We start from the raw sequence: 24,923 nt of genomic DNA, 5'->3' as shown, positions 1-24,923 counted from the left end.
GATAACTGCTAAAACCGCAGCCGTGCGCTCAGCAGCTTACAATGACGCTGACACGCTCCTGTCGGTCCTGCTGTGTGGTCCACACTGCCTCTCCCTCCTCAGTGCGTGGACTGCAGGTGTGGGCTGCGCCCCACAGGAGATAAGCCTTACCTCCTGAGGATGTTTATTAAATGGTGAATAATGTGGGGGTCACAGGTCAGTCGGGCCTGTCTGTAAGGCTGTACCTAGACATGAGTCTTAGAAAGTACTGGTCTGAGTTCTAATACGAATAGCAGTGAATGACAGTGAGGACTGCTCTGAGGTAAGGTTGGGGAGCAGGCTTATGTAGATATGAGAGGGAACAGCCAGAGGAGGAGCACATACTGGGCCATGGGGTTGGGGTGTTAGGGAGCGAGAGAGGAAGAGGGGAGAGAGGAAAGAGGGGAGAGACAGAAGAGGGCAGAGGCCAAGGGTGGAAGGCCGAGAGCTCAGTGGCTGAAACACAGGCGTGAGAGGCTGGGGGAGGGCAGTGAAAGCAGGCCCCGGTGGCAGAGAAGTTTGGGGTACAGGCGGGCGGGCAAGGAGGGCATAGAGGAGCCACAGGAACTTGTCCTGGGTTTCTTTGAGACCTGACAAGGAAAAAATTTACCGTTTCTTACTCCTGTATTGTCAGCTCTTTAAAAGCCGAAACACTGTGTTTAAAAGATATGTTGTTCCTTCTGATTCCCACCACACCCCTGTGGTGCTGAGGCCATCCTTAAACTCTTAGTCCTTAGTCCTCCTGCCTCTGCCTCATAGATTGGAGTTACAGTTGCCTCCGTTTTTTTGTTATCATTAAAATCTACCTTGCGGCCCTTACAGATGTGTCTGCAGCTCACAGTTCTCTCATACCCTAGTGGCTGACCACCCTACGGCCCTCTCCTAGTTTTGCTTTAGATTAGGTTGGCACACGTAAGCCAGAGGCTATGAGAGCGTTGGTGTGGGCCACAGCAGGTTGCACCTTTGACTTTCAGGGAACTTCTGCCCTCTCTGTGACAAGTGCTACGACGACGATGACTACGAGAGCAAGATGATGCAGTGTGGGAAGTGCGACCGGTGGGTCCACTCCAAGTGCGAGGGTCTCTCAGGTACAGAAGGTCGGACTCTTTTGTTGTTTTTAGTTTCTTTCTAGCGCTGCAGCCACAGCCACTGAGGGACCTAACACAGGGCTGTCATTGGGTTCTTCCTAGTTTAGTTTTGGGCCTCCAGAGTGAGCAGCTACACCAGTTTCTTTCTTACTGCTGTGATGAGAAGCCAGGGAAGGGAGGGAAGGCTTTATTTTGCTCACAGTTCAGAGGAGTACAGTCCATCATGGTAGGAGAGCTTTGTGATCTTGGCCTGTGGTGTCAGCTGGTTTTCTTCTTTTCCTTTTTCATTCAGTTCGGGACCTTAGCCCATAGGACTGTATGCCACCCACATTGTGGGTGGGTCCCCCCCCCATTAAGTCTCTCTGGAAACCCCTTCACAGATACAGCCAGCTATATCTTCTGTGTGAGCCCGAATCCTATCAAGTTGATAATGAGGATGAACTGTGACAGCATCAGTGGATCATGTGTGCTCATTTCTCCTCAGCAGATATCTTTCTGGGTGCCAAACCCTGATGGTGCTCCAAACCTGTTGCTTGCTATCTAGTCATGAGTTTATGTTAATAATGTCCCCTTTCGGGGTCAGGGTGTGCATATCCTATAAGATACGGTTCTCAACCTGTGGGGTTACAACCCCTTTGGGGGGTCAAAACAGTAACAAAAATTCAATTATGAAGTAGGGAGGAAAGTAACGTTGTGGGTGGGGAGTCACCACAGCATAAGGAACTGTCTTAAAGGGTGGCAGCATTAGGAAGTTAAGAACCACTGCTGTCACACTACCAGCTTAGCTCAGACCCTCGCATGTAGCTCTGTGGGGCAGCGGGATAGTCGCTCTTTCTCTCCTCTGCCCGGTAAAGGCCCTCAACATTCTGGGTTTGTTTTCCTAGACGAGATGTATGAGATTCTGTCTAACCTGCCGGAAAGCGTGGCTTACACGTGTGTGAACTGCACTGAGCGCCACCCTGCAGAGTGGAGACTGGCCCTGGAGAAAGAGCTGCAGGCGTCCCTCAAGCAGGTTCTCACAGCCCTGTTGAATTCCCGGACTACCAGTCACTTGCTGCGGTACCGCCAGGTGGGCAGAGGTTCCGTCTGGTTTGAGGGTGTGATCTTGGGTGGTTTTACCTGGTGATGAAATAAGGCTGGTTTTGCTGCCCGCTTCTCTTGGCTTCATTCTTCGTTTACTTTTTATTGTTTCTTCTCTCCGTCATAACATTAGGAAGTTTTTTAATCCCTTGGGGTTAGAGGGATTGCTCCATGTTTAAGAACACGTCCTGCTTTTGTAGAAGACCCAGGTTTGATTCCCAGCTCACAGCTGTCTGTAACTTCAGTTTTAGGGGGTCTATACCCTGTCCACCCTTCCCAGACACCGAGCCAAAATGGGTGGTGTTTGGTCTGGGTGTGGTGGAATCCGCCTATCATTCCAGCACTTGGGAGGCAGAGGCAGAGGTAGTGGCTGTGACTTTGAGGTTTACATAGTAATCTTCCCATCTCAAAAGAAAGACGAAAAGGAAGTTTGAGTCTCGTGTGCAGACATTGATGGGGATTCAGTGACGGGCTTCTTCAGGGGAGCAACCTGATCTTGGTTGCCTTTTAGAAAAAAAACAAAAAAACCAAAAAAACAAAACCTTACCCTACCTCTCCAGCAAGGGCTGAGGAGGCTTGAGCCCAATGGCAACTTTGGCAAGCAGCATAAAAATTCCTGTTGTCTGTAGAAATTTACAGAGTGGTCTTTATAACTAACTAAGCCTGCTGGGAGAGCGAGTGTGTCACCTTAGCATAGGGCCTGGTGCTGCTTTATCTTTCGTTGTAAAGCTCTGACTTTCTTATCACTCGTGTGTGAGTGTGTGTGTGTGTGTGTGTGTGTGTGTGTGTGTGTGTGTGTGTGTGTGTGTTGATGGCACACCACACTGTTACCCGTTAAGCCGTGTCTCTTCCCATTTCTGGTGTAGGAAACTATTTGGCTGTCTGTTCAAAGGATCGGACAGAGTTTTTGGCCTGATTTTATTCCACTGTTACAGATGATTGAGCAGAACTCTCTTATGCTTACCTAGACAAGCTGTAAGAAAACAGGTCCGTCTTTAGCACCTTTTTTTTTTCCCCCGGAGCTGGGGACCGAACCCAGGGCCTTGCGCTTGCCAGGCAAGTGCTCTACCACTGAGCTAAATCCCCAACCCCTCCTTTTTTTTTTTTTAGCTCCAATTTTGGAACTGACATTTTCATGTTCTGTGTTGTTCCTGGTGCCACCTTACTAGTTTTAATAGGATGTGCACAGGTGCTTCTTTCTTGGGGTGTGGTGACAAAACCCTCTTTCCTGGCAACAGGCTGCCAAGCCTCCAGACTTAAACCCTGAGACCGAGGAGAGCATACCTTCCCGGAGCTCCCCAGAAGGGCCAGATCCTCCTGTCCTTACTGAGGTCAGCAAACAGGATGAACAGCAGCCGTTAGACCTCGAGGGAGTCAAGAAGAAAATGGACCAGGGCAACTACGTATCTGTGGTACGTCGGGAGCACATGACCAATTTTCAAGTGTTTTGTTTCTGCTTCCTTGGTTTTTTGGAAGTATAGCTGGGTATAAGTAAATACCAGAGTGATTCATACTGTATTTAGAGGTGTCACATCGCTTCAGGGTCCCCAGAATTGGAGTTATTTCAGACGTATGTCTCAGAAGGGTGTTGATGTGGTGGTACCTAAAAAATTATTTCAGTTGGCTTTCATCTGGGTTACTTAAATTATTTTAATGTTACGAGGAAGCACCAAACTACTTAAGGAAAATGCTAATGTGAAGTTAGTATGTCTCCCCTTTAAGCTTAGATCTGACTATTGCGTTCTCCTTTATCCATTTGTAGATAGAGACCATGAAGTTTATGATTTTAAGGTTGCATAGGGAGGATTCGTTTGCTCTGTCATCCTTATTTACTGTCGCTTCTTCATTCGAGTACAAATATAACAACTGCGAGCTTGTTTTGGGCGCTTACCGTGACAGAGACGGTTTGTTTGCATTCTTGCCTTCTTAGCCTGGCATCTTGTGATTGTCTCAAGTAAATTGTGAACCGAATCCTAAAGGGCTCAGGGAGTAATTACACTGTATTAAAATAGGCTGTGGGTTTCCTGTTGGGTGTCTGTGCGGGGCAATGGTGGAGGAGGAGGAGAGGTGGTTTTGAGAACGCACTGCTTACTATGTTGTGAATTATTGATGTTTTATTTTTGTATACAGTTGGAGTTCAGCGACGATATTGTGAAGATCATTCAGGCAGCCATTAATTCTGATGGAGGGCAGCCAGAGATAAAAAAAGCCAACAGCATGGTCAAGTCTTTCTTTATTCGGGTGAATGAGATTAATAATTCATGGTTTTGATGCACACCGTGTGTAATTGCCCCATGAATACCTTCTCTTCTGTTTCCTGCTTTATGCTACGTCGAAAGCTTCTTGGGTTTTTTTTTCCCTCTAATCCTTTGGGAGGAGGTTGGGAAGTTGGTACGGTTACCAGCATAAATGGATTTGCCTTGGCCTGAGATCCTCCTCACATTGCCTGAGACACTGGTGTGTAGTTGGATTTATTTGGGATCTACAGGAACTTTCTCATTCTCATTCTCTTTGTTTTCTTCTAGCAAATGGAGCGCGTTTTTCCGTGGTTCAGTGTCAAAAAGTCCAGATTTTGGGAGCCAAATAAAGTATCAAACAAGTAAGTGAGAGCTGCCAGTGAGAAGCGGACGCCTCACATTTGTAGATTGAATTTGTGGATTTTAGTATTAAAATCAACCGGCTGACATGCCTGTTCTGTGCTGTGTTTGGAAATGACACATAACATTCGTGTTTGTTGTAGCCTGGGGCTTTTTTGTATTTTGTTATCTCGTTGAAATCCTAATTTGACATGTGGCCCGTGGGCAGCGTGTGCTAGAGCAACACCATTGTGGCCGCAGCGTAATGGGGCGCTTACCGCAACCTCTGCCTCCTCCTGCTTTTATTCTCAATATGTACCCCTTAAACTTTATCCCCATAACCTATTTTGATTTTTTTTTTGTAGAGTTAATCATTGTTTCTGTTTAATCGAAAGTTATGCATGCAGTCTTTCCCCTACCGAGGTCCTGGGGAGAGAACCCAGGACCTCACGTATTCTGCCACTGAGAGCCATCCCCAGCCCGAAGAGTCACATGTTAAGGCTGTTACCTTAAAGCGTGCTAGTGTCCACCCGTACTCCCTGCAGGTGGAAGACTAAAGCAGGAGGATGAGGAATTCAGGGCCAGCCTGGGCTGCATTGTGAGAGCCTGTCCCAGACAGAATTGAAGTGTTTAAGGTGTTACGTACAGTGAGGCAGTTTTACGTTCTGTGCGTGGCGTGTCGTGGGTGCGCTCGAGGCACTGCTGGTGTGTCCTGGGTGCGTTGGAGGCCTTGTCGTGGGTGCGCCCGATGCCTGCGGCTGGCGGGGACAGCTGTCGCAGGCACTCAGTAAGTACCTGTCGGCTGATTGTTTCCAGCAGTGGGATGTTACCCAACGCAGTGCTACCACCTTCACTTGACCATAACTATGCTCAGTGGCAGGAGCGAGAGGAGAGCAGCCACACCGAGCAGCCTCCTCTAATGAAGAAAATCATTCCAGCTCCCAAACCCAAAGGACCCGGAGAGCCGGACTCGCCCACGCCGCTCCATCCTCCTACACCCCCAATCTTGAGTAAGTCATCCAAACAGTCGTTACGTACCTAGATGCAAATGACCGGCCCACTGAGTCTAAACTTTTTTTTTTTTCGGAGCTGGGGACCGAACCCAGGGCCTTGCGCTTGCTAGGCAAGCGCTCTACCACTGAGCTAAATCCCCAACCCCGAGTCTAAACTTAACATACTTGATCAGACAGTTCCAGACACCATGGCTGTAACACCTTTGTAGGTGTCTGTGTTAGACTCTGCTCGAGCTGAGTTCTCCCTAGAGAACCGTAGTGCTGCCAGTTTTAACCGCATATCTTTGGGATCCGAAGGTACTGACAGGAGTCGAGAAGACAGTCCAGAACTGCATCCACCCCCAGGCATAGATGACAACCGACAGTGTGCGCTGTGTCTGATGTATGGTGATGATAGTGCTAACGTAAGTACTTTGGGGTATGCGGTCCCGGTTAATAAGGACGTCGCGTGACCATCTGTCCTTGGTGTCGGTACCTGATGATTTTTTTTTTTTTTTGGTTCTTTTTTTCGGAGCTGGGGACCGAACCCAGGGCCTTGCGCTTCCTAGGCAAGCGCTCTACCACTGAGCTAAATCCCCAACCCCGGTACCTGATGATTTTAATGAGTTTGTGGCACCTAGGGTTATTTTTGGTTTTGTTTTCATTTTGAGACAGGGTCTTACCATGTCACCCAGGCTGGCCAAGAACTTTTGATCCTCCTGCCTCAGCCCCACTTAGTAGCTAGGAATATAGACAACTGGCCCTGTGATTGGCTTTAGAGATTTCTTTAAATTGTAGGGTTTTTAATGTGTATGAATGTTTTACCTGCGTGTTTACTACATGTGGAGGTCAGAAGAGGACATGGGATCCTCCAGAACAGGAGTTATGGATGCTCGTGAGCCCTGGGAACCCAACCCATGTTCTTTGCAAGGCATCAAGTGCTCTTAACCACTGAGCTGTCACTCCAGTAATGGCTCTATAGAGTCTTTTTTTTTTTTTCTTTTTTTTTGGAGCTGGGGACCGAACCCAGGGCCTTGCGCTTGCTAGGCAAACGCTCTACCACTGAGCTAAATCCCCATCCCCATCTCCATAGAGTCTTAAATAAGTGATTAGTTGATTTGAAAAGTGATCTGCCATAAATGAAATTACTGATAAGTAATTGTCAAACATACTTGAAGTCTTCATCAGACATAAGTTGTATACACCACAGCCTCTGTTTAGTGTAAGTAGCAGAATAATTACCAGCCCCAGTTCTGACAGACTGCCCGAGGGCGTTGTGTATCTTCCTGCCTGCTAACCTTAGCAAGAGCTTAACCTCAGCAGCCCTCAGTTCCATGCTTAAAGTGAAGATGATCCCTTTCCTTGAAGCATCATTTGTTTATTTGCTTTTATTTTTTTGAGTCAGTGTTTCTCTGTGTAGCTCTGGCTGTTCTAGAATTCAGTCTGTAGACCAGGCTGGCCTGGAACCCACAGAGCTCCACCTGCCTCTGCCTCCCTACAGGTATGAGCCACTATACCTGGTTCATAAGTTGATTTTTTCCCTGGGGGAAAGCAGGGGATTTGAGACAGGGTTTCTCTGTGTAGACTTGGCTGTCCTGGAGCTCATTCTGTAGACCAGGCTGGCGTCAAACTCAGAGCTCTGCCTGCCTCTGCCTCTGTCTTCTTAGCGCTGGAATTAAAGGTGTGCATCACCAAGCCCAGCTAGAAAATACTCTTAACTTCTGGCCCATGTCTCCATTCCCACAAGGAGATAGGTTTAACCTAGCATGGTTATAAAGATTAAATGATAAAAATATATGTGAAGTTTTTATTTAATGGCTTTACAGTGGGAGCTTAAAATGCATCGTTTTGGGGGGAACATGGGTAGGTATTAGAGTATCTGCGTGCATAAAGACCTGTTTCAGTCCACCTGCACTCTGGGGAAAGGTTTTATTTAGTACAGTCTGGGAGAATTAAATCTTAAATATGGTTTTAAAGAAGTATGTATATTTATGTAAACTTACCATATACTTTTTTTGTTTTGTTTTCAATAGAATTATAAAATATTTCCATTTATGGAGAAATTTCGAGAAAGAATGTAGAAGAAAAAATGAAAACTGGATTATGATCTAATCTCTAAAGAATTACCGTTTTTTTTCGAGGTATCTTGTCTGAGGTCAAACTAACATGAAGTCCTTTGGTTCTGTTCTTTAGGATGCTGGCCGTTTGCTGTATATTGGCCAAAATGAGTGGACACATGTGAACTGTGCTTTGTGGTCAGCAGAGGTGTTTGAAGATGATGACGGCTCACTAAAGAACGTGCATATGGCTGTGATTAGGGGCAAGCAGCTGGTAAGAACTTACTGTGCGCAGTTATGAAGGAAACCCCCTAGTGGTTTTAGTCTCTTTCTGTGCCCTGGTTTTTGAGGCTTTTGGCAGCACTGTTGGGGCTGGTAAGTAGTGGTGTGTGCTGTAGGCCTGATCCTCTGAAAAAAGAAACAAAGGATCAGCTTAATACGTTGCGACAGAATTAGCCCAGAGGCCAAGTTAAATCAACATTCCGAAGGTCAGAGAATGAACCCTATGAGCATACATGACACGGAAGGGGAGGGGAGGTTGTAGCAGCCGAGAGCAGTCACAGTATCACAGCGTTATCGAAGGGGTGATGTCTCAAAGTTGGAGTTTGACTGACCCTAAGGAGTCACCAGAAGGGATGTAGCCAATAGAGTAGCCCAAGCTTGTGGTCCTGGGTCTGTAAGAAAGCAAGATGAGGGGCTGAAGAGATGGCTCAGCGGTTAAGAGCACTGACTGCTCTTCCAGAGGTCCTGAGTTCAATTCCCAGCAACCACATGGTGGCTCACAACCATCTGTAACGAGATCCGATGCCCTCTTCTGGTGTGTCTGAAGACAGTGACAGTATACTCGTCATATATAAAATGAATAAATAAAATATTTAAAAAAGAAAGAAAGATGAGGGCTGGGTGAGGTGGTGGCACACACTTTACTTAATCTCAGCACTCAGGAGGCAGCGGCAAGTGGATCTCTGAGTTCAAGGCCAGCCTGGTCTACAGAATGAATTTCAGGGCATCCAAGGCTACATGGAGAATCTTGTCTAAAAAAAGGGGGGGAGGACAAGCAAGCAGGGTGAGTAAGCAGCGCCCTCCATGGCCTGGGCATCAGAATCTGTCCTATCCGAGTTCCTGCCCTTTTGCTTTTGACCATGAACTGTTCCGTGGAAGTGTGGATGAAATAACCCTTTCCTCCCCGAGTTGCTTCTGGTCACAGTGTTTCATCACAGCAATAGTAACCCTGAGACAACTAGTTTCTAGTAAAATTTTAGTCAGACTGAGTTGTTTTGGGACGTAACAGCTTTCTTGCAAGGATGTGGTTTTTTTGACATTGTTCTTCATAGTTTCATGTCTAGTAAATCGGCCGTGCGTTATGGGAAAAGTTTGTTTCAGTCCGAAGTTTAAATCCAGTTGCAATGTTTAAATTATCTAGTTTCCAAGTTGTGTTTGTACCCTTTCCCTGTAACTCAGCAGGCTAGCAGTAAAGAGAGTGAGCACCGGATGCTCAGAAAGGGCAAGCCTATAGAGGTGACACGTGTCAAAGTGCCTGCCAGCCTAAGCAGGGCGTTTCTTCTGCCCTTGCAGAGATGTGAATTCTGCCAGAAGCCAGGAGCCACCGTGGGTTGCTGCCTCACATCCTGCACCAGCAACTACCATTTCATGTGTTCCCGTGCCAAGAACTGTGTCTTTCTGGACGATAAAAAAGTGTACTGTCAGCGGCATCGGGATTTGATCAAAGGCGAGGTGAGAAGCTCAGCTGTTTGGTTGCTTCTGTTGAAGTTGTTTATAACAGGCTTTATTATCTCAGAGCAGACTTAAGTTCGCAGTAAAATTAGCCAAAGGGTGGGTTTAGATAAATGTCTGATACTGTGTATACATCACTAGTTCAAATTAGTATTTTCATTGTCCTAAGAATTCTGTTTTCTGGCTCTTTTTTCCTGCTTTTCCCCCTAAAACCCACTGATTTTTTTAAATTTTATTTTATTTTTTTTTTTTGGCTAATATCTACAAGTACTTTTACCTTTCATCTAAGCAGCTTCTACTTCCAGAGTTTCTTTTGGTTGGAATCTTGCAGTTCGTAGCCTTTCCACTTAGCAATAAGCATTGAAGATTCTTCCTCACCCTTGGAAATCTCTAGGAATGTAGGAGGAAATACTGAAAAATAGCAGTTTTGTCTCTTTAAGATGCCTGAATACAGGGTTGGGGATTTAGCTCAGTGGTAGAGCGCAAGCACAAGGCCCTGGGTTCGGTCCCCAGCTCCGAAAAAAAGGAAAAAGAAAAAAAAAAGATGTCTGAATACATCATCTCCTGTTTTGAGAAGCAAAGGGTGGTGATAAAACAGAAGGGTGATTTTAAGATTTGCCTCCAGAGGTTGGAATCTGAAAGTAATGTGTAAAGGGACAGTCACTGATGGCAACCTTGGCTCTCATTTAAGGTGGTCCCTGAGAATGGATTTGAAGTCTTCAGAAGAGTGTTTGTAGACTTCGAAGGAATCAGCTTGCGCAGGAAGTTCCTCAATGGCTTGGAACCAGAAAGCGTCCACGTGATGATAGGTACGGGCTGTCAGGGATGGCAAGGCTAGGTTACCATTTGTGCTTTTCTGGCCCTCGGTTAGAAAGTTTTCTCCTCGTCCTTTCTTCTCACCCCTTCTCCTTTCCTTGCTTAGGCTCAATGACGATCGACTGTTTGGGGATTCTGAATGACCTCTCTGACTGTGAGGATAAACTCTTTCCTATTGGATACCAGTAAGTCCAGTAAAGAGGGCACGGCAGCCCTGCAGCACTGCTCCAACTGCGTGGGTTGTTAAATGTGGAGGGTACTGGGTAGCTGCCGTTAACCATAGTAAACCACCACCAGCCAGTTCTCATAGTTAGTCTCAGGCTGTCCAACAGTCACGGTCCCGGGCCTCAGCCTCATGAGTGCTGGGATTATAGGTTTGCATTACTCTGCTTGGCTAAAAGACTGTAAATGTAGTCTGGCTACATAGTGATTTATAACCTGTTGTGTGAATTAAATTGTTGAAGTACTTGACAAGCCGACAATGTAAGATCAAATCCACAAGCACTTGGGAGGGAAGCAGAGGCAGATGAGTCTCTCTAAGTTTCAGGCCAGCTAGAACCACACGGAGAGCCTTGTACATCTCCCTCGTCAGAACCTCATTTTGGAATGCATACTGCAGTTCTGAATTCCAGCTCTCTTATCACATGTGTTTGCCTGATAGTTCTCCATACAAACATGAAGCAGTTGTATTTCCCTTGTTTTGTAGGACTTTACTGACAATGGAGTGCCTTGTGTTTGAGCTGTTTTTAGAGTCTCAAGTTCAGTGCACTGTAAGGCGTTGATCCTTCATGGAAGGCCGTGATGTTATAGTTACTAGTTGTCTTTTTCAGTGGTTTAGAATATTTTACTATTTCTGGTATTGTTTAAAGTCATACAACTTTCTGAGAGCATAAGAAACATCAGGGACTTCACAAAGTTAAAAAACCACCACATTTGAACAATCTCTACGAAGAACCTAAGAAATAAAGCTATATTCTCTGAGTTGAGGAGACCAGAGAACCCATGGTGGGGAGAAATTTGGGAAATGATAGGTTGTGCGTATATCGTCTGTTGTGGGTTTTTTTCTTCCCATTTGCTAGGTGTTCTCGGGTATACTGGAGCACCACAGATGCCCGCAAGCGCTGCGTGTACACATGCAAGATCATGGAGTGCCGTCCACCTGTCGTAGAGCCAGATATCAATAGCACGGTTGAGCATGATGACAATAGGACCATTGCCCATAGCCCATCATCATTTATAGGTTAGTCCCAATCCAAGTTGGACTTGAATTTAAGTTTGTGATATGCACTGGGATTGAAAAATGGCAAAGTCATTTAATTCGGGATACCTCATTTGCTTCCAGTTAGACGTTTATCTAATAGCACTCTTTGTGTGTGTGTGCATGTGTGTGCGTGTGTGTGTGTGTGCATGCATGTGTGCGTGTGTATGTGTGTGTGATGTGCATGAGATGTGGCTGAAGACGACTTGTGGGACTCGGTTCTCTCCATTCACCATGGGTTGCAGGGACTGAACTCAGATTTAAGGCTGTTAGCCCATCGCAGCCTGCCAGCCCCGATAGCGAGCTGGCTTTCTATTGATTCATTTGCTAGCTATTTTGACTGAGCTCTTTTAGTTACACGTTTTCATTTGTCATAGAAGCTTCATGTAAGGACAGTCAGAGCACAGCTGCAATTCTCAGTCCTCCGTCACCAGACCGGCCTCGTTCACAGGCCTCAAGCTCCTGCTATTGCCATGTCATCTCAAAGGTCCCTAGGATTCGAACACCCAGCTACTCCCCTACACAGAGGTCCCCTGGCTGCCGCCCATTGCCTTCTGCAGGTAAAGGACTTCTTTGACTCACTGACCACTCTCTTGGGCAACCTTAACTTTGTGACTTTGACTAACCAAAAAGTTGCCTATAACAGGTATATCCAAATGGTTGAACTAGTGACTTGGCACATTTGTTCTGTCCTTGATCGGTCTTCTTTTTTCTCCCTTGTTCAGGAAGTCCTACCCCAACCACTCACGAAATTGTCACAGTCGGTGACCCTTTACTGTCCTCTGGTCTTCGGAGCATTGGCTCTAGGCGTCACAGTACTTCTTCCTTGTCACCCCTGCGGTCCAAGCTCCGGATAATGTCTCCAGTGAGAAGTGGGAGTGTTTACTCCAGGAGTAGTGTTTCCTCAGTCCCCAGCCTTGGGACTGCTACAGATCCCGAGTCCAGTGCCAAAGCAACGGATCGCGCAGGGCCGCTGAATTCAAGTGCTAATCTAGGGCACAGCACTCCCGTCTCTTCAGGCTCACAGAGGACAGTGGTCACTGGAGGCTCCAAAACTAGTCATCTGGATGGGTCGTCATCCTCAGGTGTGAAGCGGTCTAGTGCTTCAGACTTGGCACCCAAAGGCTCCTCGTTAAAGGGAGAGAAAAACAGAACTCCAGGTTCCAAGAGCACAGATGGATCTGCACATAACACAGCTTACTCTGGAATTCCTAAACTGGCACCACAGGTTCTTAATGCGGCTCCTGGGGAATTAAACGTTAGCAAAATTGGCACTTTTGCCGAACCCTCTACAGTGCCATTTTCTAAAGAAACAGTCTCCTACCCACAACTCCACTTAAGGGGACAAAGAAGTGACAGAGACCAGCACATGGATTCTACCCAGTCAGTAAAACCCTCTCCAAATGAAGATGGCGAAATCAAAACCTTGAAGCTCCCTGGTGTGGGCCACAGGCCATCCATTCTGCACGAACATGTAGGGTCTAGTTCCAGAGACAGGAGACAGAAAGGGAAAAAGTCTTCTAAAGAGACTTGCAAAGAAAAGCATTCCAGTAAATCCTTTTTGGAACCTGGTCAGGTGACAACTGGTGAGGAAGGAAACCTAAAGCCAGAGTTTGCTGATGAGGTGTTGACTCCTGGGTTTCTTGGGCAACGGCCATGTAATAATGTTTCATCTGATAAGACTGGGGATAAAATCCTTCCTCTTTCAGGAGTCCCTAAAGGTCAATCCACACAAGTGGAAGGATCTTCCAAGGAGTTACAGGCACCCCGGAAGTGCTCAGTCAAAGTGACACCTCTGAAAATGGAAAGTGAGAATCAGTCCAAAAACACCCAGAAAGAAAGCGGCCCTGGTTCCCCTGCACACATGGAGTCAGCGTGTCCAGCAGAGCCAGCCTCAGCTTCCAGAAGTCCGGGAGCTGGCCCAGGGGTTCAGCCAAGCCCCAACAATACCTCATCCCAAGATCCTCAAAGCAACAACTATCAGAATCTTCCAGAACAGGACAGAAACCTGATGATTCCAGATGGCCCCAAGCCTCAGGAGGATGGCTCTTTCAAAAGGCGGTACCCCCGCCGCAGCGCGCGTGCCCGGTCTAACATGTTCTTTGGGCTCACCCCGCTTTATGGAGTCCGGTCTTACGGTGAAGAAGACATTCCGTTCTACAGCAGTTCCACCGGGAAGAAGCGAGGAAAGAGATCAGCAGAAGGCCAGGTAGACGGGGCCGATGACTTGAGCACTTCGGATGAAGACGACTTATACTATTACAACTTCACCAGGACAGTGATTTCTTCTGGTGGGGACGAGCGTCTGGCATCCCATAATTTATTTCGGGAGGAGGAACAATGCGATCTTCCAAAAATTTCACAGCTGGATGGTGTGGATGACGGGACAGAGAGTGACACCAGTGTCACTGCCACAAGCAGGAAAAGCAGCCAGATTCCAAAGAGAAATGGGAAAGAAAATGGAACCGAAAATTTAAAGATCGATCGGCCCGAAGATGCTGGCGAGAAAGAGCATGTCATTAAGAGTGCTGTTGGCCACAAAAACGAGCCAAAGCTGGATAACTGCCACTCTGTGAGCAGAGTGAAAGCGCAGGGCCAGGATTCCCTGGAAGCTCAGCTCAGCTCCCTGGAGTCGAGCCGCAGGGTCCACACAAGTACCCCCTCAGACAAAAACTTACTGGACACCTACAACACCGAGCTCCTGAAGTCAGACTCTGACAATAACAACAGTGACGACTGTGGAAACATCCTGCCTTCAGACATCATGGACTTTGTACTAAAGAATACTCCGTCTATGCAGGCTCTGGGTGAGAGCCCGGAGTCCTCTTCCTCTGAGCTCTTGACTCTTGGTGAAGGACTGGGTCTCGACAGTAATCGGGAAAAGGATATGGGTCTTTTTGAAGTGTTCTCTCAGCAGCTGCCAGCAACAGAGCCTGTGGACAGTAGTGTCTCCTCCTCCATCTCAGCAGAGGAGCAGTTTGAGCTGCCTCTTGAGCTGCCATCTGACCTCTCTGTCCTGACCACCCGCAGTCCCACCGTCCCCAGCCAGAATTCCAGTAGACTGGCCGTAATCTCGGATTCAGGGGAGAAGCGAGTGACCATCACAGAAAAGTCAGTCACCTCTACCGAGGGCGACCCAGCCCTACTGAGTCCAGGAGTAGACCCTGCTCCTGAAGGCCACATGACTCCTGACCACTTCATCCAAGGACACATGGATGCTGACCATATCTCCAGCCCTCCCTGTGGATCAGTGGAACAAGGTCATGGCAACAACCAGGATTTAACTAGAAACAGTAGCACTCCTGGCCTTCAGGTACCTGTTTCCCCCACTGTTCCCATCCAGAACCAGAAGTATGTGCCCAATTCTACTGATAGCCCCGGCCCATCTCAGATCTCTAATGCAGCTGTCCAAACCACTCCACCCCACCTGAAACCAGCCACTGAGAAACTTATTGTTGTTAATCAGAACATGCAGCCGCTTTATGTTCTCCAGACTCTTCCAAATGGAGTGACCCAAAAAATCCAGTTGACCTCTCCTGTTAGTTCTACACCCAATGTGATGGAGACAAATACCTCGGTATTGGGGCCCATGGGAAGTGGGCTCACCCTAACCACAGGACTAAATCCAAGCTTGCCACCTTCTCAGTCTCTGTTCCCTCCTGCTAGCAAAGGACTGCTCTCCATGCCTCATCACCAGCACCTACATTCCTTCCCTGCAGCTGCTCAGAGTAGCTTCCCACCCAATATCAGCAGTCCTCCTTCAGGCCTACTTATTGGGGTTCAGCCTCCTCCAGATCCCCAGCTTTTGGGTTCAGAAGCCAACCAGAGGACAGACCTTACTACTACAGTGACCACTCCATCCTCTGGACTCAAGAAAAGACCCATATCTCGTCTGCACACTCGAAAGAATAAAAAACTTGCTCCCTCTAGTGCCCCTTCAAATATTGCCCCTTCTGATGTGGTTTCTAACATGACACTGATTAACTTCACACCCTCCCAGCTTTCAAACCACCCCAGTCTGTTAGACTTGGGGTCACTTAACCCTTCATCTCACCGAACTGTCCCCAACATCATTAAAAGATCTAAATCTGGCATCATGTATTTTGAACAGGCACCCCTGTTACCCCCACAGAGTGTGGGTGGAACCACTGCCACAGGGGCGGGCTCATCAACGATAAGCCAAGATACTAGCCACCTCACGTCTGGGCCTGTGTCTGCCTTGGCATCCGGTTCGTCCGTCCTGAATGTGGTGTCCATGCAAACTACAACAACCCCTACAAGTAGCACATCAGTTCCAGGACATGTCACCTTAGCCAACCAGAGGTTGCTTGGGACCCCAGATATTGGCTCAATAAGTCATCTTCTAATCAAAGCCAGCCACCAGAGCCTGGGCATTCAGGACCAGCCTGTGGCTTTACCACAAAGTTCAGGAATGTTCCCCCAGCTGGGGACCTCACAGACTCCCTCTGCTGCTGCAATGACAGCAGCATCTAGTATCTGCGTGCTCCCCTCTTCTCAGACTGCAGGCATGACAGCTGCATCCCCTCCCAGGGAGGCTGAAGAACAGTATAAGCTACATCGAGTAAACCAGCTCCTAGCTGGCAAAACTGGTACCCTGTCTTTGCAGCGGGATCGGGATCCTGATTCTGCTCCGGGGACCCAGCCATCCAACTTCACCCAGACAGCAGAAGCTCCTAACGGTGTGAGGCTAGAGCAGAACAAGACTTTACCCTCAGCTAAGCAAGCCAGCTCCACCTCTCCAGGGAGTTCCCCATCCTCTGGACAGCAGTCAGGAAGTTCCTCAGTGCCAGGTCCCACTAAACCAAAACCAAAAGTCAAACGGATTCAGCTGCCCCTAGACAAGGGGAGTGGCAAGAAGCACAAAGTTTCCCATTTGCGGACCAGTTCTGAAGCACACATTCCACACCGAGAAGCCAACCCAGCGCCCCAGCCCTCAGTTAAGCGGTGAGTGATGTGCAACTTAATTCTGCAGCTGTGGACTTGTGTGCCCTGGGTGTGAGTCGGCTGCAAGGTACTGACTGACATGGTACTCGAGCGAGAGTTTTCATCACTTAGGCTTTTGGTAGTGATCAGAGAGCAAAGACCAGCTTCTCCGTGCATGGTTTGACTGGGGACTGCAGCGTTGATTGTCCTTTGATTTATTTCAGACACAGTGCTCACATAGGGTCTCTTTCTGTTCTGCTGAAGTTTGCAGGGATGTGAGGGAATGATAGTCTTGTCAAACGAACAAGGGCTCCTACTGTGGAGTCTCATGGAGCCTTCTGTTTTTTTTTTTTTTAAAGATTTATTTATTTATTATATATGAGTACACTGTACCTGTCTTCAGATACACCAGAAGAGGTTATCGGATCTCTTTACAGATGGTTGTGAGCCACCATGTGGTTGCTGGGAATTGAACTCATGACCTCTGGAAGAGCAGTCCCGTGCTCTTAACCGCTGAGCCATCTCTCCAGCCCGAGCCTTCTGTTTTTTAACAACCTCATTGGAAGTATAACATAAAAAGAATAGAGGAATTCCCCTCCCCTTCTGCCCTCTTACTAGCTTTTGTGACCATGGTTACTGTTGCAGGCTTATGAATTTTATGTGCCCAATGCATATTTGCTGACGGTTGCTTGAAAAGATCAATTCTTTCTTGTAGGACTCCTAGGGCGGACAGGGAGCAGCAGGAAGCAGCTGGAGTGGAACAGCCATCACAGAAGGAGTGTGGGCAGCCTGCAGGGTGAGCTGCAGATGACTGTTTACCACACGTAGAACAGGCGCCCTCCTGATTCGCACTGGTTCTGTTTTGTTGTCAAGAGCATTCTTCATAGGCATCACTTGGTGTGGATGGATGTCTTTAATCCCAGAACTGGGGAAATGTAGGCTAACCTCTGAGTTTGAAGCAATAAAAGCCACATACTGAGACACGCCCACCGGTCCACCCACCACCACCACCACCAACCCGCCAAAAAAAAAAAAAAAATCTTTCTGTTTTAATGAAACTAAGTAGTTTAGGAACTAAATACAGACAGGCTTGTAAAACAAAAACGAGGTGGAATAAATTTATATTTATTATTTATGTGTGTGTGTATGTGCACTTGTATAGCATACATGTAGAGAGGTCAGAGAACAATTTTGTGCCATCCTTTGTCTCCTCCTGCCTTGATATAGGCTCTAAAGATCAAACTCAGGCGGCCAGGCTCGCACAGCGAGTCATTTTACTCTGAGCCATCTTGCTGGCCCACCTTACCCTCCCCCCCTTTTTTCTTTTTCTAAGCTAGGGTTATTTAAATAATTTCTATTGGTTCCTGTTTGCCCTGCTCCCCACTTCTCAGTCCGTCCCTAGGAGTGGCTTTGGTGATGGTTGGGTAGGACTTTGTTGCTTTGGTTTTTATTATTCTTATGTACTTCGGTGTCTCACCGGCATGCATGTCTCTGTGAGGGTGTCAGATCCCCTGGTACAGGAGTTACACACAGTTGTGAGCTCCCCTGTGGGTGCTGGAACTTGAACCCTGGCCCTCTGGAAGAGCAGCCAATACTCTTAACCACTGGAGCATCTCTCCAGCCCCCTGGTTTGGTTTTACTCTGCAGATATCTCTTATGTGTGTGCACTCTTCGTAAACGTGTTACATTACATGGATGCCTGCTGTACTTCCCGTTTGTGTTTTTGCCCGTGCTTGTTTTTATATACCTCTTCCGGGGCTGGCGTGCATGCATGCGTGCATGCTGTGTTCCAAGTGTACTTGGGCTGTTTCGGGAGTTATTAAATCAGAAAAAGTGAAAGTAGATGGTACCATCGGCTCATGCAGCTTAGCTGTGTTTTCAGCTAACTTAAATTCTGTATCACTGTCCTGAGAGGTGGCTTTGTATTTTTCCTCCTGTAAGATCATGAGAAGAATTTCAGAGATACAGTCCACAGTCTCAAAGTCAGATACTTTTTGGCAACATTTGGGGAGAAATTTCGTAAAGCATGGTCTTAGGGCCGGAGAGATATGGCGTAGGTAAGGATGCCCTGACAGAGCACCCAGGCCTGGATACAGTGCATCTCCGGCGTCTGTGGGCACCACACAGTCACAGTCCACCCACGCACACTAAACATCTTAAAGCTGATCAGCTGGCCTAAATCTGATTCCCGAATCTCAGTGGGAGGGACCATTCAACACCCGGGCATGCACACACACCCCAATAATAAATACAAATTTTAAAGCTCTTTATGCACATTTTCTTGGTAGTTGTTTTTAAATAACTGATGGAGTATGTGGCAGATTGTGAATGGTTGTTTTTATCTTTGAGTTGAAAGCCGGCTGGCCTTGTCTCTCATGTCTGGTTTTCTTTTCATTCAGACCAGCGACTGCTCTCCCAGAGATCCAGGCAACACAGAATCCAGCAAATGAGCAAGAAAACGCAGGTATGTGGTTGACTATGGTTAGAGTGCAGAGCTCTAAAGCTAGAAGAACTGTGTGAAAATCATGTGCTGGGCATGGCGGCGCACTCGTGTAACCCAGCGCGTGGAAAGCTGGGACAGAACTGGGAGTTCAAGGCCAGACTGAGCTGCACAGTAGGCTCGAGGGCAGCCTGTGCTACGTCACAGCCTAAAATACAAGAGAATCGCTGCATTGTCTCCTGATAGTCTCGCTGGGAGGGAAACAGCTAAGGTCTCAAGAGCTAAGCTGCGATGTGAGGTTGGAGGGTCCCGGCGTCTTCAGTTGTGTTGTCCTCATTGACCTAGCGCTTTAGGGTAGCCCAGGCTAGCATTGACCATCCTCCCTCAGCTTCAGAACAGTAGGGTTATGGGCAGGTATCATCACACCTGGCTCCGTTCTCTTACCTTTAAAAAGGAGCCCAGCTAGGCTTGGTGTAGCCTCAGTACTTGGGAAGCAGAGACAGACAGCATAGCCTACACAGCAAGCTCCTCGGCCATGCTGGGCTACAGACCAAGAGAGTCAATAATGACACCTACCTCGGTGGTGGTTAGGGTGCCATGAGATGATATGGGTGAAGTTCTAGAAGACTGTCTGGGAAGACCATGCTCCATAGGAAGGGGGATTTGTGTTTGCTTTGGTTTGGCCTGACCTTGATCCTATTGAGAACAGTTATGTATGAAAAAGGAAGATCACATTGCCATACCAGAAGCTCTGCTATAAAAAAGAAATCTATTAAATATACCACCATATGTGTGCATGCATACACACACACACACCACACACACACACCACACACACACACCATACACACACACACACACACACACACACACACACACACACACACACACCATTTTAGTACCCAGGGCAAGTTCTTGAGCCTCGGTGCTCTTACTGGTGAATGGTGATAGCACTAGATACAGCATGTCCCCAAAAATGCATGTAGAGGAAGTGGTTCTCAACCTCCCTGGTGCTGTGACCTTCATGCTATGGTGACCCCCCCCCCAAACCATAAAATGATTCTTTTTATTTTTCCTTTTTTTCGGAGCTGGGGACCAAACCCAGGGCCTTGCGCTTGCTAGGCAAGCGCTCTACCGCTGAGCTAAATCCCCAACCCATAAAATGATTCTTGTTGCTACTTCGTAACTGTAATTTTGCTAGTGTCATTAATAGTAATGCAAATACCTGTGTTTCCCGGTGGTCTTGGGCAAGCCCTGTGAAAGGGTCGTCTGTTAGGAACCGCTGGTGCAGACCATTCTGCACATAGCACTGGGTGCACTCTGGCTTTAGCAAACACTTTTTTCCGTCATAGAACCAAAAGCAGTGGAAGAAGAAGAGAGCAGTTTCAGCTCTCCTCTGATGCTTTGGCTCCAGCAAGAACAAAAGAGGAAGGAAAGCATTACTGAGAGGAAGCCCAAGAAAGGACTGGTTTTTGAGATTTCGAGTGATGACGGCTTTCAGATCTGTGCGGAAAGTATCGAAGGTGAGTGGCTCGTTGGGTCAGCCTTTCATCAAGCCTGCTGCTGGTGCCCCTCTGCTCAGGGGAGCTTCCCTTGTTGAAGAACCACGATTATTCTTGAGGGTACTGAGAGCCGCTCTTCTCCACACCTCCTGCAGTGCTGTCTCCTCTCTGTGGCTCTCTCCTCCATGGCTACCAGCTCTGCCTGTTCTGCCTGCTGCAGCAGGGAGGCTCTTTACAAATGTTATGATCCGGTCTCAGCCATTTAGCCCTGAGCTCTCAGTAAAGGCTGTGGTTTTAGTGACGGCCTCCTAGGCAGTAAGTACTAGGAAAGTTGAAAGAAATGAAAGGTCACTGGGTGAGTTGGGGTTGTCCAAAACCTGGGAAGAGGACCAAACAACAGAGCCATTGAAAGGTGGATCTGGAAGGGCTGGGGATTTAGCTCAGTGGTAGAGCGCTTACCTAGGAAGCGCAAGGCCCTGGGTTCGGTCCCCAGCCCCGGAAAAAAAAAAAAAGAAAAGAAAAAGAAAGGTGGATCTGGAATTTGGGGTAGCCAAAGAGGCATGCAGGGAGCTTTGCACAAAGAGAATGTAACAAAAACTCTGGTTTTCAGTAATATTGGATGAAAAATGACTTTGAACAGTGAAAGGGAAACTGGAAGGTGAGTTAGGCACAAGCTGGCAAGAGAGTCCACAGTGACAACCACTGAGGCCTGTGACATAATTCAGGAAGCTCTGTGTGTGTGCCAGCTCCTTACAAATCAGGCCGAAACCAGATCTGATACAACTTTTTAAAAATTAAATAAACGTGACTGGGGTGCAGATGAGTGTGAAAGTTCTTATCTAGCATGTAAAGAGCCTTAGGTTTGATCCCCAACACCTCGGAGGGAATGGAGGAGACTGAGAGCTACTGGGAGGCGTGGAATTCTTGAATATTGCTTTTGCAGAAATGCCAGGTAATAAAGACCACATGGGAAAAGAAAGGAAGTAAGGACTTGGTGACTATGTGGGTATGAGTAGAGAGAGAACAGACAAAGGTACTCGGGCCTGGATGTGGCCATGCAGGCTTCTAATCCCAGCCGCTATAGATCGAGAGGCAGAGGGCTACTTGAGTTCAATCAAGACCACCCTAGGCAGCACAGTAAGAATTTTCTAATTAAATAAATAAGAAAGAATTTGAAAGTGTGAGTCCTTAAGCTGGGTGGTGGTGGCACATGCCTTTAATTCCCAGCACTTAGGGAACAGGGGCAAGACAGATCTCTGTGAGTTTGAGACCAGCTTGGTTTATAGAAAATTCCAGAAGCAGGGCTCTCCTGTCTCTCTCAAAACCCTGTCCCCTCCCCCCAAAAAAGGAAGTGTGAGTCCTAAAAAAATACATAGATGAACATGTATGAAGATTTAACAAAGCTGGTAGTGAACTTGGCGAGCTGGAGCGTCCCTGCAACCCCACCACTCTGGAAGCAGAGCCAGGAAGGTTGCCACACAGTCAAGGCCAATTTGGGCAATGCAGTGAATTCCCAGCTAGCCTGGGCTACAATATGAAACCTTGTCTCATTCATTCATTCATTCATTCATTCATTCATATATTTACATATAAAATGATCCCTGTCCTTTTGTTAGAACTCACTGTAGATCAGACTGACCTCAAACTCACTGGGATCCATGGGCTTCTGCTTCTAGAGATGAGATTGAAGGCAGACACCACCACACTCATCCTTGCTAACCTTTTAAAGAAATTAATTTTAAGGTTAGGAATGGTGATGCATCAAGAGACGTGGATACTCTGGGGATTCAGGCGGTATGAGACTCTGGCTGCTCTGGCCCGTGGTGTGCCTGGTCGCTGCTCACATACCGAACTGACTGAGGATAGCAGGGCACCGACGTCAGCTGCAGGGTGATTCTCCACACCAGGGACTGCATGCTACTGCCAGTGAGACATGATGGTACAAATTCTCTTCTGCCTACACTGTTCTTCTCTTTCCTTTCAGATGCCTGGAAGTCACTGACAGATAAAGTCCAGGAAGCACGGTCAAACGCCCGCCTGAAGCAACTCTCATTCGCAGGTAATGGCTGCTGCTGCTGTCATCTTGCCACAACCTCCTAATATTCTGGCGTCTTGTTAGTGTAAGCCACAGAATTGAATCTTCAACTACTTAAAAACTATTTCAACAGATAGTTCAGGGCTTTAGGATGTAACTCGTACACCATCCAGCCTACCCATTTGCATACAGTTCAGTGGCTTGCAGTGTCTCTGCAGGTCTGCGTTACTATCTTACGACCTTAGCTCATTCCTCACCGTGGCGCCTGTGGATCTGCCTAGTCTGGCTGTTCACACGAGGGAATCGTAATCTGTGACTGTCTTCTTTCACTTGGTGCTTTTAGCGTCCTTTCTACCCTAGGGCATGGGGCTCAGTGGTTATGCTCAACTCCCTCATCAGTAGAGTTTTATTTCTAAATGTGCCACAGACATGAGAACTTCATCTTTGTTGGCATAGAGAGCTCATTCACAATAAACACTTCATCCCCTATCTAATAATAATAGTGCCAGAATCTTTTTTGCAGTACTGGGGATCTAAGTACTAAGATGTCAGACCATCCTAGGCAAGTACTCCATCCAGCCATTTTTAGAGGCCCTGAGAAATAATATTGTTGTTAAAATACTGTATACTTAATAAAGATGTGTACAACGTGAGTGTTTGCTACTGCAGAAAGAACCTTGACAGTGATTACAGAACCTCGATTACAGTGTCTTGTATCTTTAAAATGCCTTTTAGCTATCCATGCCAGAACATTTATACAATGTGCTGGCATATTTGTTTTTACTATTTTACTGGGTTTTTATGCATCTACTTTCCTTCTAACCCTATTCCACCCTAATCCCTCCCAATCCCCTGACACCAGGTAGAAGAGAAAGAAGGTTAGAGGGGTAAGGAGGTGTAGACCTGTTTAATCTCTTCCTGCTGATTAGGGACAATGAGTTTCTTGGGGCAAGTCCAGTATACGTTGTCAGGATAGCTCCAATTTCTTCTTCTCTCTTTGCTCATGAACATTGACAGTCTGTAACAGCAGCAACCGGGAGCAGCAGGGGAAGCGGCATCTGCCCGTCTCTTCTTCTGAGACCTCCCACCTCTCTTGGGGCTCTGGCTTTTATCTCCTCCCCAGAGTCCCCAGAATTCCAAACATAAGCAATCTGCATGACAAGAATCATGCCCCTCCTAGAGCATAAGACAGTCATATTAGTAGCTGTGAACCCACACCTGGGGTTGAAACAAAAACATACTCATATAACTGGGTTTTTTAAGAAACCAAAGTTCTCGGGGTTGGGGATTTAGCTCAGAGGTAGAGCGCTTGCCTAGGAAGCGCAAGGCCCTGGGTTCGGTCCCCAGCTCCGAAAAAAAGAACCAAAAAAAAAAAAAAAGAAACCAAAGTTCTCACTATAAAATAAAGAGAAAAGTGGAATGCTTATACCATTGTGAAGATGAGGTGTGTTGAGTTCTCAGAGTGCTGACCTAGTATATATAAGGCTGTTGTTCAACTTTCCCAAAGACAAAACAACCCTTGTGATTCCTACGTTGGGTGGCCATTGTGAGCATGAGGTGAGGTGGCATGTGGCACCTCTCTACATTCAGCACACAGGAGTTGGGCCAGAGCTTGGTGAGAGCAATTTATGATAGCTGTTCATCACGCTGACAGATGGGCCCAGCGTTATTTCACTAGCATTCTAAGGCTAATTCTAAATGTCTGATGTCCCTGACCCCTGGGCAGCCTCCGGCTGCTACTCACTAACACAGCCGTTTGTTAATGATGCACAGCTTCCTGTTGGCTACACCGCTTACCACCCTGGTGCCTTTCAATCCATAGGTGTGAACGGTTTGAGGATGCTGGGGATTCTCCACGATGCGGTGGTGTTTCTGATTGAGCAGCTGTCTGGTGCCAAGCACTGTCGGAATTACAAATTCCGTTTCCACAAACCAGAAGAGGCCAATGAACCCCCCTTGAACCCTCACGGCTCAGCCAGGGCTGAGGTCCACCTGAGGCAAGTTCTGTTTGTCTGATAAGCGTCTGAGGTCCTGGCTTTGTTATCTAATGACAGCTCTTGTCCCACTTGCCTTCTGAGATCTTTGGTAGCAACGGCACCATCTTGACTCCTTTATTAGAACATTTCTCTAAAAACAAACCTTAATCTTTTGGCTCCAGGAAGTCAGCATTTGACATGTTTAACTTCCTGGCTTCTAAACATCGACAGCCCCCTGAGTACAACCCTAATGACGAGGAAGAGGAAGAGGTGCAGCTGAAGTCCGCACGGTACGTGGGCGTGCCCAGTCACCTGACACCTCAGGATCCTGCAGCTCTTGCATTGAACACGAGTTTAACGCAATGTACAGTAGACTGCTGCTCCTCCTAGGAGGCTGTGATGAGGGA

At 47.3% G+C, this 24,923-nt stretch overlaps 1 protein-coding gene across 10 annotated transcripts in view; it reads left to right on the top strand.

Annotated features, from left to right (window-relative positions):
- The window catches only part of Kmt2a (lysine methyltransferase 2A), a 75,823-nt gene that overhangs the window by 43,665 nt on the left and 7,235 nt on the right, over positions 1-24,923 (top strand). For 3 of the 10 annotated variants that reach the window (XM_087561881.1, XM_087561876.1, XM_087561882.1), the window contains 20 exons: positions 993-1,115; positions 1,991-2,175; positions 3,425-3,598; positions 4,317-4,427; positions 4,712-4,785; positions 5,579-5,772; positions 6,073-6,179; positions 7,948-8,085; positions 9,387-9,545; positions 10,237-10,354; positions 10,468-10,546; positions 11,441-11,601; positions 11,997-12,179; positions 12,345-16,584; positions 17,279-17,359; positions 18,963-19,027; positions 20,356-20,526; positions 22,490-22,564; positions 24,363-24,537; positions 24,699-24,806. In XM_087561881.1, the coding sequence (XP_087418007.1) occupies positions 993-1,115; positions 1,991-2,175; positions 3,425-3,598; positions 4,317-4,427; positions 4,712-4,785; positions 5,579-5,772; positions 6,073-6,179; positions 7,948-8,085; positions 9,387-9,545; positions 10,237-10,354; positions 10,468-10,546; positions 11,441-11,601; positions 11,997-12,179; positions 12,345-16,584; positions 17,279-17,359; positions 18,963-19,027; positions 20,356-20,526; positions 22,490-22,564; positions 24,363-24,537; positions 24,699-24,806 (6,721 nt within the window). 10 annotated transcript variants of the gene reach the window in all.

Source organism: Rattus norvegicus, chromosome 8 (genome assembly GCF_021556685.1).
Source record: "Rattus norvegicus strain SHRSP/BbbUtx chromosome 8, alternate assembly SHRSP_T2T, whole genome shotgun sequence".
Taxonomy (NCBI): domain Eukaryota; kingdom Metazoa; phylum Chordata; class Mammalia; order Rodentia; family Muridae; genus Rattus; species Rattus norvegicus.
The sequence above is the reverse complement of the archived record's forward strand: the minus strand, read 5'-3'. Positions and strand labels throughout refer to the sequence as shown.